General features: G+C 43.2%; 1 protein-coding gene across 2 annotated transcripts in view; it reads right to left on the reverse strand.

Moving 5' to 3' along the window:
- The window catches only part of Uggt1 (UDP-glucose glycoprotein glucosyltransferase 1), a 104,293-nt gene that overhangs the window by 70,805 nt on the left and 20,151 nt on the right, over positions 1 to 13,337 (reverse strand). For both annotated transcript variants that reach the window (XM_006496062.4, NM_198899.2), the window contains exons 5-7: positions 10,380 to 10,492; positions 5,300 to 5,474; positions 558 to 654 (exon numbers count right to left, since the gene is read on the reverse strand). In XM_006496062.4, coding sequence (XP_006496125.1) covers positions 558 to 654; positions 5,300 to 5,474; positions 10,380 to 10,492 — 385 coding nt within the window. The remainder of the gene's footprint in view (positions 1 to 557; positions 655 to 5,299; positions 5,475 to 10,379; positions 10,493 to 13,337) is intronic.

A 13,337-nucleotide genomic window follows, 5' to 3' on the forward strand; every position in this document is an offset into this window, starting at 1 on the left:
ATGGAAAAAAAAAATCTGTCTCAACAAAACAAAAACAAAAAACCACATCATAATATGGGAGGAAGAACCCAAAGAAAACTGTTCCAAGTACAAAAATAATAAAAACAAAAATGACCCATGAGGCCTAGGATATTTAGAGTTTTGTACCGGAGTCACAGTAAGGCCTGTCTGTGACACACACAACATCAACAACAGTTGCTGCTGCTGATCACATCACCTGGGTAAAAACACCACACGCAACCTCGTGGGCTTCATTTTGTTTCGGTGTACCCTTCCTTGTTTTTACTGTTTGGGGGACAGGACAGGCAGCCTTGAGCTATAATCCTCCTGCTTCAGCACTGAGATTGTTAAGCACACACCACAATATCCACCCCCCAAATTCTCGACATACATTATCTTCCTTGAAAAAGAACCTATCACTGCCCATATGTTACAGAGGACAAAAATCCAGGCCTAGAAAATGTGCTGAAGGTTCCTACCCAGATGTGACAAGCCAATTCCCCATGAACTCATACGTAAAGGCAAGAGAAAGCATGGTCTTATTTTTACAAATTCACCTTTCACCTGAGTATCATCCTTGGCCTTGTACTCCGTGCTCTTGATCGCCAGTTCCACTCCATAGCCAGAAAGGTAAACCGGCTCCTTGCTGGGATTCTGCAAATAGAGCAAGAGTTCCACCATCCCCACCTGGCCCGGCATGAGGCACAGCGGCCCCTCCTTACTGGCATGGCTCTCGAGGCCGCCCCTGCTCAGTGCAGGCAGCCACACTGATGAGAAGCGCACACCAATTGGCCGTCCAATACAAAATGGTCAGCCCTGAAATACGTATGTGCAAGTAACATCATATGGACTGAGCAGGTTGTGTGTGTGGATATGTGTGTGCTTATATGCATGCGTGCGTTTAACAACACAAGAAAAATGGAATAAATTTAAATGAAGTCAAGTCGGAGTACATAGGAGGGGCTGGAGAGAGAAAGGGGAATGATGTAATTCCACTGTAAACACTTTTTAATTGTCTTTATATTTATATATATATATATAATGTTATTAGCTATATACTCAGCACTGATCTCGAGGCAAGACAACACTACTGGTGCTATAATAGATAGCATGACTATTACAAAGGGCTAATCGACTGCTTTCTCAGACATGCACTCAAACGTCTTGCTCCACAGGGGGAGCAATTGATCCCTATGAACCTGGTCATAATCCAAGGCCTGGGGATGTCAGCAGGAGAGGAGTAGTCAAAAACTGGACTTTGGCCAGATGTGGTAGCATAAGGCTTTAACTCTAATGGGGGGTTGGGGGGGACCGGGGCAGAAGAATTTGGACTTCTAGACTAGCCTAGAATATATTGAAACTGGTCTCAAAAATATAAAAGAACAAAAAAAAAGGGGGGGACTGATAAATACATCTGTCTCTACTCCATCAAATTTTCTTTTGGAATTTTTATTCTCTTAGCACATACTTAACAATTACCATTACTGAATTACTGAACAATATGACACACAAACTTTAAAGACTTCCATATTTTAAATACTCAATGATATGATACACGTTTAATTTTATATTAATTCTGCTTTATTCTACCTCTTTAGAAACGCTCCACTTCCACCAAATAAAAAGATACCAAAAGAGTAAGGTCAAAGTTCAACAAGCACATTAAAAAGAATGTCTCATCAACATTTATGTAGACACGCCTAGTTTCTGAACTACTATCCAGTAGTTAAAAGGGTGCAGCTAATCCTCTGCATATTTAATAACCATACTCAGAAGCTACACTAATGTGGCCAGACAGACTAACAGGGAGAATGTACTCCCGTTGCCCTCCAAGATCAGTCAACAACTAGCTCCCAGGGGATTATGGGGCGGGCAGCTTTCAAAATGGCCTGTAAGTACACGGAGAACTTCCTGTTCCCTTGTTCAAGGAGCCCGAAGAGACACCAACCAGTGTCCAATCTACGAAGAGGAGAGTCAATGTAAAGGATTTCCTCACTGCTTCCAAGCAAAGGCAGGGTCACGCCGGCCTCCGGCTGACGCTCACACAGAGAAACTGGCAGAGAAGGAACCAGAGGTCTCTCTCAAGCACGGGTACCCAAGAACTAGACCCTCAACCTGACAGTATAAAGACGAAAAAAACTAAAACATAAAAATAAAAAAAGAAGAAAAAAATAATTCTGGCCACCTACATTGTCTGAAACACCCATCACAAAAGTACAACCCCAAACTAAAATGATGGGTGTGTTTGTTAGGTTTTGTAACTATCCAGAGGCTCACAGTTCCCAGACATTAGACTTAAAACTATCTGGGCTGTTACCTAGATTGTGTCTCATTGGTGAGTTTCTTCTTCTTCTTCTTTTAAAGATTTATTTATTATATGTAAGCACACTGTACTTGTCTTCAGACACACCAGAAGAGGGCATCAGATCCCATTACAGATGGTTGTGAGCCACCATGTGGTTGCTGGCAATTGAACTCAGAACCTCCAGAAGAGCAGTCAGTGCTCTTAACCACTGAGCCATCTCTCCAGCCCAGTGATTTTCTTCTTAATTAAAAAAAAAAAAAAAAAAAAAAGCTACCCAGATATAAGACCTCAGATTTTGGCTCAATTAAACACTTCAATGACTATCCAAGTAAGAAAGGCTCAGTATTGTTTTAACCTTTAAAAAAAAGAGAGAAAAAAAAAATCAAATGCTAGCTAAATGTCTTCTCTCTGTCCCTCTGGAAGGATCCGGGGGAGACTCTGCACTGTTTCTAGTCTGTCCAACAGCTTTCAAAGTGCATGAAAACAGATCTTGGTTTCATCGCTGTCCAGTCAGCCGTGGAGGCCAAGAGAACCATGAGAAGGACCCAACAGACGGATGTTCTTGTGAGCCCAATGTCTCTGGCTTCTCCCTGCCTAGGGTAACACAGCTCCCTCACATCTTTCCAGACAGCAGTCAATGATTCTTTCCTCCCTACATCTAACAGTTGAGGTTTTTTAGATAGGCTCCCTGGAGGGGTACCCCAAAACTGTGACTCTGACACCCCAAATTCAGCTGTATGAAATCAGCTGAGATGGGTCATTGGCCCAACGCTACGATGGCATTAGAGTTACCTCTTCAGAGCGAAGGAAGATGAGAACAGGAGATAGAGAACTGGCTGCACAGTTTAGGGTAAAAGCCCTCAATGAGAACAACTAGTTTCTCTCTTAGCAAAAATCCAGAAACATCCTTGGGAGCCCTGGCAGGCCCATCCCTGCTAGAGACTAGAAAGGCCAAGTGTCTGGGGCTCTGACCTTCCATCTAGTTCCTAAATGATTCTTAGGTTACCTCTTGGGGTGTGGGTATTAAAGTAATAATGAAGGCCTGCTAAGAAAAATTCTTCCTGGTCATGAAGCAGCCTGGGTGGAGGCTTAACACTCCAATGGGACAAGGTCAACCTCTGGCCAAATACCCCCAGGGAGGCCATGCCAATGAAAGAGATGGAATAATTACTTTCTTGTATTAGAGTCCTAACTCAGACTTACTGGGTCAGCTATCACTAAAGAAGGACCCCTTCCCATAGCAGTTTCTTACTCTAAGAAAGGATGGAGAAAGAGCCAACATCTTCCTAATGAGTGTAAACAACAGAACACGTACAGTAAGAGGAGGGACTTGTAAGATAAAGTATTAGTCTCTGCTATCAGACACTGCACTGTGTCTGGGAGAAGATACCAGTATCTTCCCACTTTGTAAGACTCTGAGGCAAATGTTTGAATTTGCTTCCCCTCCACCCCAGTCATGCTTACAGATCAGCCCTGCTTTCTTGGAACTTAAGTGACTAAAAGCGGCCGACCTGCTTTCCCTTTCCATGTCTTTTTGCCCTGATTCTATTAAAACATTTAAAGTCTCCTGTGACAGACGGCAAGGCAGCCCAGGCATTGGGAACAGACACGGTCATGAGTGCATTAGAATCTGGTGCATCTCCTGCCCCCAGAGTGCTGCTCTTCTGCTTGGGAGGAGCACACCCTCTTGAACAAGAGTCAAAATTTTCTTGTCAAGACACTTTAAAGGAAAAAAAAGATCTCAAAAAGAAAATGTGGAAATGTGGAAAATGTGGACCCCAGAAGAGAACACAGCTGCCCACGCACACCCCACAAACATATAAGCTCAAATACACACAGAGATCTCAATAATCACTTCTAGCTAGGCCTGGTGAATTGGACCTGTGGTCACAGCTGAGGCAGGGGGACTGCAAGTTCAAAGTCTTCCTGGAGGATTCCAAAGCCACCCAGATAACTCAACAATACCTAGACAACTCAACAAGACTGTGCTTCCAAACAGGTCCCCTAGGGGAGAGCCTAGGGGACACAGCTCAGGAGGCTAAGAGCTCACTTACCAGGAGACATGAGGGCTCAACACTCAATAGCCTAAGGTTCATGGACAGTTGGATGACTATCTTAAATGTTAACATACAAAAGTTTGCACAATTCCTAGTATCTGTTTTTTGGTTTAATTTTAAAGGACATAGGATCTCAGTTCGTAGCTCCAGATAGCCTTGAATTCACAGTAATCCTCCTGCTTCAAACTTTCAAGTGCTGAGATTATAGGAATCACTCATCATACCTAGCTCACTGCAGTTCATTTTAAAATCAAAACAATTTGATTATCCCATTTTTTAAGTGTAATTTTTTTGACGTTTCTTTGGAAAAGCAAGCAAGGAAGGCACCACCCATGTGCAAGTAAGAGATCTGATGCAGACCAAGCAAGTGCCGTAGCAGGTAAGCCCTTGCCACCCAAGCAAGAGGCCAACGCTCAAATCCTTAGCACCCAGACTGCTGTGGCAGCTTGCTTGTAATTCTAACCTGTGGAAGGTGGAAACAAGGAAACCCTGAGCAAGCAGGCTAGCTGGGTGCAGCTTGTTCAGTTCAACTGAGAGACTGCTCAGTGAATGGAGAAGAATGAGTGGAGAGCAATCAAGAAAGTAAGAACATTAATTAATTTAAGAATGTTCTGTGTAACCACCTTTGATCCCAGCTCTTGGGAAGCAGGGGGGTCTCTATGACTTTGAGGTCAGTCTGCTCTACAGAGTGAGTTCAAGGCTAGCCAGGGTAACACAGTAAGACCCTGTTTCAAAAAAAAAAAAAAATTAAAGAGAGGAAGGGAGATTGGGGGGGAGAAAGAAACAAGTGAAAGAAAGTACAGAGAGAGAGAGAGAGATCTGATAAAAGTATTGGATTTCTAAAAAAAAAAAAAAAAGAATTTCCAATTAAGTTATTTGTAAAAGTCATTTTAAACAAATTAATATTCAAGAAATTGTAAAATAAGTCAATACTTACAGATATATAATGTCGGAATACATAATTAATTTTGCCTTCGTTGCTTTTTGATATAAGTTGGTGGTGAATATTAGAAAATTCTTCATGGCCAATCTCAGAATAAAGGATGACCACTGGACTCTCAGGATTTGATGAGGGATATCTGTGATCTCCTTTGAACAATAATGGTTTCGGTCTGGAAGTAAATATTCAATTAAGAAAAATTTTAAAGAAAAACCAGGACACTGGTTGACAACAACTTTAAAAACTTAGTAAAGGTTTTAAGTATCTTCATGAGCAGCACAATCTTAAACAGTTTGCATTTAGAATACTGTCAAGTATGAGTTTTACTCGTTCATGGCTATATAAATAAAGTATATTACATGAATATTAATTATAAAATACTAAGTTAAATTAAATATCATCAATTCTTTAAAAAGAACAGAAGGGAAGCCAGGATGCATACCAAATCCCACAGCACTAAATCTACAGCATATTTTTGTACTGTGTGGAGTGTGACTGTAATTTTATCTGAAAATTAAGGCCAAATAATTCGAGCAGCAGATAAAACTTTAAGCAAGTAACTTGTGAGCTACAGCAAGTCTCCCTCTCTGGCATGTTTGCTACTGTGATCTTCCTACAATGCTTTTGTCTGTCTGTCTGTATGGGCTGGCTGGCCTGGAACTCCTGAGATCAGCCCGCCTCTGCCTTGTAAGCACTAGGATTAAAGGAGTGTGCTGCCACCGCCCCTTAATTTTTTTAAACTTCTCAAAAGAGTAAAAAACCACCATACTTTCTAAAATCAGCATCAAGACATTAAAAGTTGGGGGCTGGTGAGATGGCTCTGTGGGTTAAGAGCACCCAACTGCTCTTCCGAAGGTTCGGAGTTCAAATCCCAGCAACCACACGGTGGCTCACAACCATCCGTAACAAGATCTGACTCCCTCTTCTGGATTGTCTGAAGACAGCTACAGTGTACTTACATATAATAAATAAATGAATCTTTAAAAAAAAGACATTAAAAGTTCTTAAAATATGATCTACTGTGGTGGTCTGAATGGAAAATGTCCCCTACAGGCTCCTGTATTTGAATACTTGGTCCCCAGTTGTGGTACTGTTTGGAGGGAGGTTATGAAACTCTGGAACACAGAGGAAGAGCTCACTGGGGACAGGCTTTTAGAGTTTATAGCCTCGGCACACTCCAGTTCTTCCTCCTTCTGCTCCCTGTGTGAGAATGAGGCATGATCCTCAGCTCCCTGTTCCCTCCTACTTGCTTGCTCTGCCATGGTGGACATCTAGCCTCCTGAAACCGAGCTGCTCAGGTTTTTTGTCAACATGACAGAAATTAGAGCTATCTGGAAAAGGGGAACCTCAACTGAGAAAATGCCCCCATGGTGAGACTCGCCTGTAGGTGAGTCTGTACAGTATTTTCTTGACTATTGATTGATGGGAGAAAGCCGAGTCCACTGTGGGCGTGGCCACCCGAGGATAGATGGTCTGGGTTCTTTCTACAAGAGAGCAGGCTGGACAAGCTAGCACGCAACATGCCTCCATGGTTTCTACTCCAGCCCCTGCTTCCAGATTCCTGCCTTGTCTTCCCCTGAGGATAGACTATAATCCAAATAAACCCTTCCTTCCCAAAATTGCTTTTAATAGTAGTGTGTTATCACACAATAAAAAGCAAAGACAGATAGAAATCTTACAGTAAAATAAGTTAAGTGGCCTTTCACCATGTTATTCAGTAACAGCAACAAAAGAAAGGAACTAACACACCCACCAATCCCTGTTCTAATAAACCACGCAACAGAGGGCAATGACATATGAAAAATATATTCTTCATAATGGTAAAGTTCCAAAATTCAAAACAACTCTAAAAACCTGCAGCAGGACATTTTTATGCGGGTGTTAAAAATACTGAAGTACACCTACATGCATAAAGTGGGAAGATGTCTCTCAACAGATATATACCTACCTACTTGTGCAAACTTAAAGCCATAAAAATGATACACAGTAGACTATTAAAAGCAGTTCCACCCTCAGAAGAGGAGACACCACTCCACACAAGTCTACACAGTTGCTCTAACAAACTCAATACAGTTTTAAAAGAACCACAGTGTCTCCAATTACCTTTCTTTCTTTCTTTCTTTCTTTTTTTTTTTTTTTGGTTTTTCAAGACAGGTTTTCTTTGTGTTTAGCCCTGGCTGTCCTGGAACTCACTGGGCAAGCCAGTAAAGAACATTCCTCCATGGCCTGTGCATCAGCTCCTGCTTCCTGACCTGCTTGAGTTCCAGTCCTGACATCCTTGGTGATGAACAGCAATGTGGAAGTGTAAGTTGAATAAACCCTTTCCTCCCCAACTTGCTTCTTGGTCATGATGTTTTGTCCAGGAATAGAAATCCTGACTAAGACAAATTGGTACCAGCATCGTGGGGTATTCCTGTGACAACCTGACCATGTTTTGGGGAGGACTGTGGAAGGACTTTAGAACTTTCGGCCAGAAGATCCATTCGGCGTTAAGAGCTCTGTGAGATGTTGTGTAGGAGCTTGAAAGACAATGTTGAGAACACTGCAGAAAATGGAGGCCTGGCTTGTGAAATTTCAGAGAGAAGATTAAGACTCTTTTCAGGGCCATTGCTGTTTTGATTGTGAAGATTCTGTGGTTCTGGTTAGCTGGGGCTGAAAAATCAGCTGTGATTAACAAGATACCAGAACTACTAAAGCAAAAACTGTGAATTACTGGGACTATTGATGCTGGTTAGCTGGAGCTAAGAAATTAGCTGTGATTAAGAAGAGACCAGCATCATTGAGGTGGCATCTTCTGGGAAGTTTTCTGAGAGCACAGAGGCTGTGTTCCAGAGATAGCCAAGGTTGTACCTTGTGCTGTGGCTGGACTTGGTAATGTATAAGAGTTACCCAGGTGGTACTGGTTTTGAAGGCATGAAGGGGTCAGGCAGAGCAGCTGAGGTTTGGCACTGTGAGGGGCCATGGAAGGCCATTGGTGAAGGTGCAGCCTCAGTTGCAATTGAGGGCTCAGGACTGTAGGGGTCATGCAAAGGAGTTGAGGCTTGGCACCATGAAGAGAGCCTATGAGAGGCTATTGGTGAAGCCTAGTTACAGTGGAAGACAGCAGCGTTTTGGAGATGCCAGTACCATGAGATGACCACCAAGAACAGCAGCAGCATTGGAGTACAGGCAGCTGGAGCCTAGAATACAACGTGTGTGCTACAAAGGGCATGGCTGGAGAAGTCACGCAAGCCCTTGGAGGAGCCCAGAAGGTCGTGAGTTGGATCCCAGACATTGGACAGTTGGAGTTTAATTTTTGCTTTTGATTATGACTGTGCCCTGATATTTTTTCCTCTTGAAGGAAGAAAATATTTTAGTGGGTCCCACAGTTAAGAGACCTTTAATTGTAAAAGACTTTGGATTTTAAAAGATATTGGATATTTTAAAAGGATTGAACTTTTAATATGTAAAGACTGTGGGACTTTTAAAGTTATTTAAGATCTTGAGGATGAATAAGAACTAAGGGTTGAGGCTTACTAGTGATGTGTTTGTGTGTCAAGTTGACAAGGGGTCAATTGCACTGGCTAGTTTTGTGTCAACTTGACACAGCTGGAGTTATCACAGAGAAAGGAGCTTCAGTTGGGGAAATGCCTCCATGAGATCCAACTGTAAGGCATTTTCTCAACTAGTGATCAAGTGGGGAGGTCCCCTTGTGGGTGGTGCCATCTCTGGGCTGGTAGTCTTGGTTCTATAAGAGAGCAGGGAGCAAGCCAGGGGAAACAAGCCATTAAAGAACATCCCTCCATGGCCTCTGCATTAGCTCCTGCTTGAGTTCCAGTCCTGACTTCCTTTGGTGATGAACAGCAGTATGGAAGTGTAAGCTGAATAAACCCTTTCCTCCCCAACTTGCTTCTTGGTCATGATGTTTGTGCAGGAATAGAAACCCTGACTAAGACAAACTGGACCAGGCTAGCCTTTAACTCAGAAATCCGACTGCCTCTGCCTCCCAAGTGCTGGGATTAAAGGCGTGTGCCACCACTGCCAGGCCTCCAATTACATTCCACCCAGGAAAGCATTGCTCTACCATGCTGCCATTCTCAAATATCCACCCACACCCTGACGCTGAGCTACCTGAAAATACAGTGACTTTACTATTGTCATTCTGAGTTAGAGACACTAGTGCCCAGAGAAACTCTGTCTCTGAAAGAGAGAGAGAGAGAGAGAGAGAGAGAGAGAGAGAGAGAGAGAGACTAGTGCCATGTGTTGGGCAGAGAATTTGTTACGGGTTTGACAATGTCATTACACAAGACTTCCATAACCAAAAATCCCATTAACGTTTCTGGTAGAGTCATCATCACATGGCCTAGAGCAGGTACAGAGAGGCTGCTACTCCAGCCAGCCAGATGCATACTTGTGCTAAGTGTCCACTGTTGGAAACCTCAGCCTCCTCACACAAAAAAAACTGTACTTTCATTATTCAAATCAAGTTTGTAATATCGCTTAAATACTGTCTGTTGTTGGTCATAATATCCTAAGAGATCGTTATTATTAATCTCTGCTACTTCAGGCGCCAGCTTTTTGTACAGACAGTATTCTTTGATAAGCTAACAACAAAGCCATTAAATCTCTCAGAAAAAAAAAATCACCCAATAAAACAGGAATATCAAGTACTTCTAATTTTGAAACATGAGAAAACAAACTAATTTTCATCATTTTACAAACTACTTTAAGTAATGGAGCTGATGTTCACATCTGGTCAGTCTCTAGCTAGTAGCCATTCTCAAATACGTGCAGATGGTAAGGTAAAAAACTCAGAGGACCAGGCATGTATCACATGCCTTTTCTCAACAAACAACAAAAATCAGCCAGGCGTCAATAGAGACATATGCCTTTTATCCCAGCACCGCGGAGGAAAGGCAGACCAATCTTTATGAGTTTGAGGCCAGCCTGGTCTGTTCTAGTTCTAGGCCAGGACTACCAAGTGAGGGTATCTGAAACACACAAACAAACAAGGAAGAAAACAAAACTCAACTCAGAGTGCATGTGATAGAGCAAAGGCACAAAGCATGTACCACATTGAGTGAAGAACACAACCGACCTGTCAGCGGCAGTCAGCAGAAGGCTCTCCAGAGTGTCTAGATCACAAGTCTGCTTTCCATGCACTGAGAGAAACGACTTGCACCCTTCTGGTGGAGGCTCGTCAACTGCTATCTGTCAGGAAGAGAAATACACATTCTAATCAAAGACAAGACAGAAATGTATGTTGTAATGAACATGTAGTTAAATGACAATCCACCATCAATAAATCTGCTGAACTCCCACTGTGGGCCAAGGTGGTAAGAGCATTCCAAGCCAGAGCTCCAATCGTTACTCAGTTCCTCCTATATCAGCCCAGTTCAGTGCTAGTGTTATAATCCCACAAGAGAATGTAACATTTCAATCTTTTCTCAGACTTATCAAAAGACATCTAGGAATCCAGGTTGTACCTTCAAAAACCCTTGGCTCAAAATGTCAGGGTGTGTATGTGTGTTTGTGTGTGTGTGTGTGTCTGTCTGTCTGTCTGTGCATCTGTCCATGTGGATATGCACGCTGAGGTCAGAAGTTAACATGGAGTATCTTTTCTAGATTAATTCTTCCAGTTCATTTCTGAGATAGCCTCCTTCACTGAACCTGAAGCTCAGCTGCACCAGCTCATCTAAAATGAACAGATGATGAACTTCAGGGATCTCCCTGTTTGTCCCCCTAACTCCCAGCCCTGGGGTTACAAGTGTAGGGCACTATACCCTGATATAAGGGCATTTTGCCAACTAAACTATCTCTTTAGCCCCTTAAAATGCCAACTAACCACCTAAGTTCAATCCCTGGGATCCACATGGAAGAAGGGGTCCCCTGACTGCTACAAGCTGTCTTCTGACCTCCACAGTGTATGCGCGAGCACACACATACATATATACACACACACTCACACACACACACACACACACACACACACAGAGAGAGACACGTACACTAAATAAATAATAAGTAAATACATAATAAAATTTTCCATGTCAATTGTTAAAAGTTCTGTTTGGGGGCTGTCGAGATGGCTCAGCGGTTAAGAGCGCCGACTGCTCTTCCAAAGGTCCCGAGTTCAAATCCCAGCAACCACATGGTGACTCACAACCATCCGTAACAAAATCTGATGCCCTTTTCTGGAGTATCTGAGGACAGCTACAGTGTACTTACATATAATAAATAAATAAATCTTAAAAAAAAAAAAGTTCTGTTTGACAGTGAGTGTTGAGAAATGTCAGAGCAACGGAAAGGGGCCAAGAGAGAGAGGTGAGAGATAATAGGATGGGTCAGAGGTGAAGGGGCAGGGTTGAGATCCTGGGGAGAGAGATCTACACAGCGGGGTGGGCAGAAAAAGAGAATGGAAACCTATGATCATACAAGCTTATTTAAAAACTGCATTTCTTTTTGAAAGAGTCGGGTAGTTCTACCAGAAGTCTTGGGTTATTAAAGAAAAATTCCCCAGTGCAGGTTGTGGACTGTTTCCCTCTGAACTGCCGAGCAGAGAAGCATAAGAGTCTCTCCCTCAAAACAACAGAAGCTACTGCCATTGAGCGAGGTGCCACCAGGTCTTGACGGTAGCATTCCACTGCTGGGGCTAAAAAGATGGCTCCATGGTTAGGACAGACATACTGCTCCTGCCAAGGATCCAAGTTCAATTCCTAAGCACAAGGATCTGACAACTGTGGTCACTGTGGAAACCTATACTCATGTGCACACACACACACACACACACACACACACACACACATACACACACACACACACACACATACACACACGTACACACACACATACACACACACGTACACACACGTACACACACGTACACACACATACACACACACACACACACGCACACGCACGCGCACACACACGCACACATGCATGTATGCACACATAATTTAAAATTATAAAAAAATATTCTATTTCTACAGGTACCACACATGTTGATCACAGGACAAAGAGAATCAAACTGGAGCTAAGCTAGCAGCTTTCTCCCTACAGGCTAGCCTTCACACTGCTAGAATATGCTACGCAGCCTACTGAGAAAGAAAATTTTCAACAGTCTTGCTCAGATGTGAATTTTTTTGGCTACAATGATGACCTGTGGGGCAAGATGTCCTACTAGTGACATGGATGTCACGGCAGTGACCAACCACTTTCTCAATGACTGGACCTGAGGCTACTCCGAAGGTTAAGGTAACTTGTATCTGGTTCTGTAAGTCTGGGAGAATCCTAGGAGCCAACCTACTCTTACTACTTTGTGGGGTCAGACTACATTCTAAATATTCCCCCATGTTTATAGCCACAGGTGCGTGCGAGCGAGCGAGCAAGCGCACGCCATCGCTGGAGATGCCTCTGCCTGCAGTGAGTAGCACTTCCCACAGACACCCGCCACTGGCAAAAGTGCCAGCGATAGGTGAGGTCAGAGGACTCAGCCCGAAATGGGACAACTATTACCACCTCCTCCAAGGGTCAGAGCCAGAAGTCAGGGAGATGTGCAGAAAAAGAAGTCTTTCTTCTGGACATACGGCAGTTTCAAACTAACTGCAGCTGTGGCTGTCTGCACACGTCTATACATGATTACGTCCTTCAAACTTTGTCATGGACAAAGGAAGAGCCACAAGGTCTCACCCCCAACTCCCAGGACTACTGGCAGTTAGGGGCTGCTGGTGGAGGGGTGACATTTTCTTTAATGATGGACGTACTATGAAGTTTCCCTGCTCCAATAAATCACTTCCTACCTACGCTCTGGGAAGAAGCTCTAATAGAACTCAGTGCACCACACTCAAAGAGACACAGAAGTAGCAGAGATGTGTTGAGAAGTGTTCCATGAAGAGAAGAGGACAAAAAGGGGAAATGAAGGTTAAAAAAAAAACCTAAAATTCATAATAAAAGTATAAAACTACACCTGCAGAACACTCAGGCTCAACTCTCAGGACCCACATGGCAGTCCATAACCATGCACAAATTAAGTTCCAGGAAACCTGACAAGCTC

This window comes from Mus musculus, chromosome 1 (genome assembly GCF_000001635.26).
Source record: "Mus musculus strain C57BL/6J chromosome 1, GRCm38.p6 C57BL/6J".
NCBI lineage: Eukaryota > Metazoa > Chordata > Mammalia > Rodentia > Muridae > Mus > Mus musculus.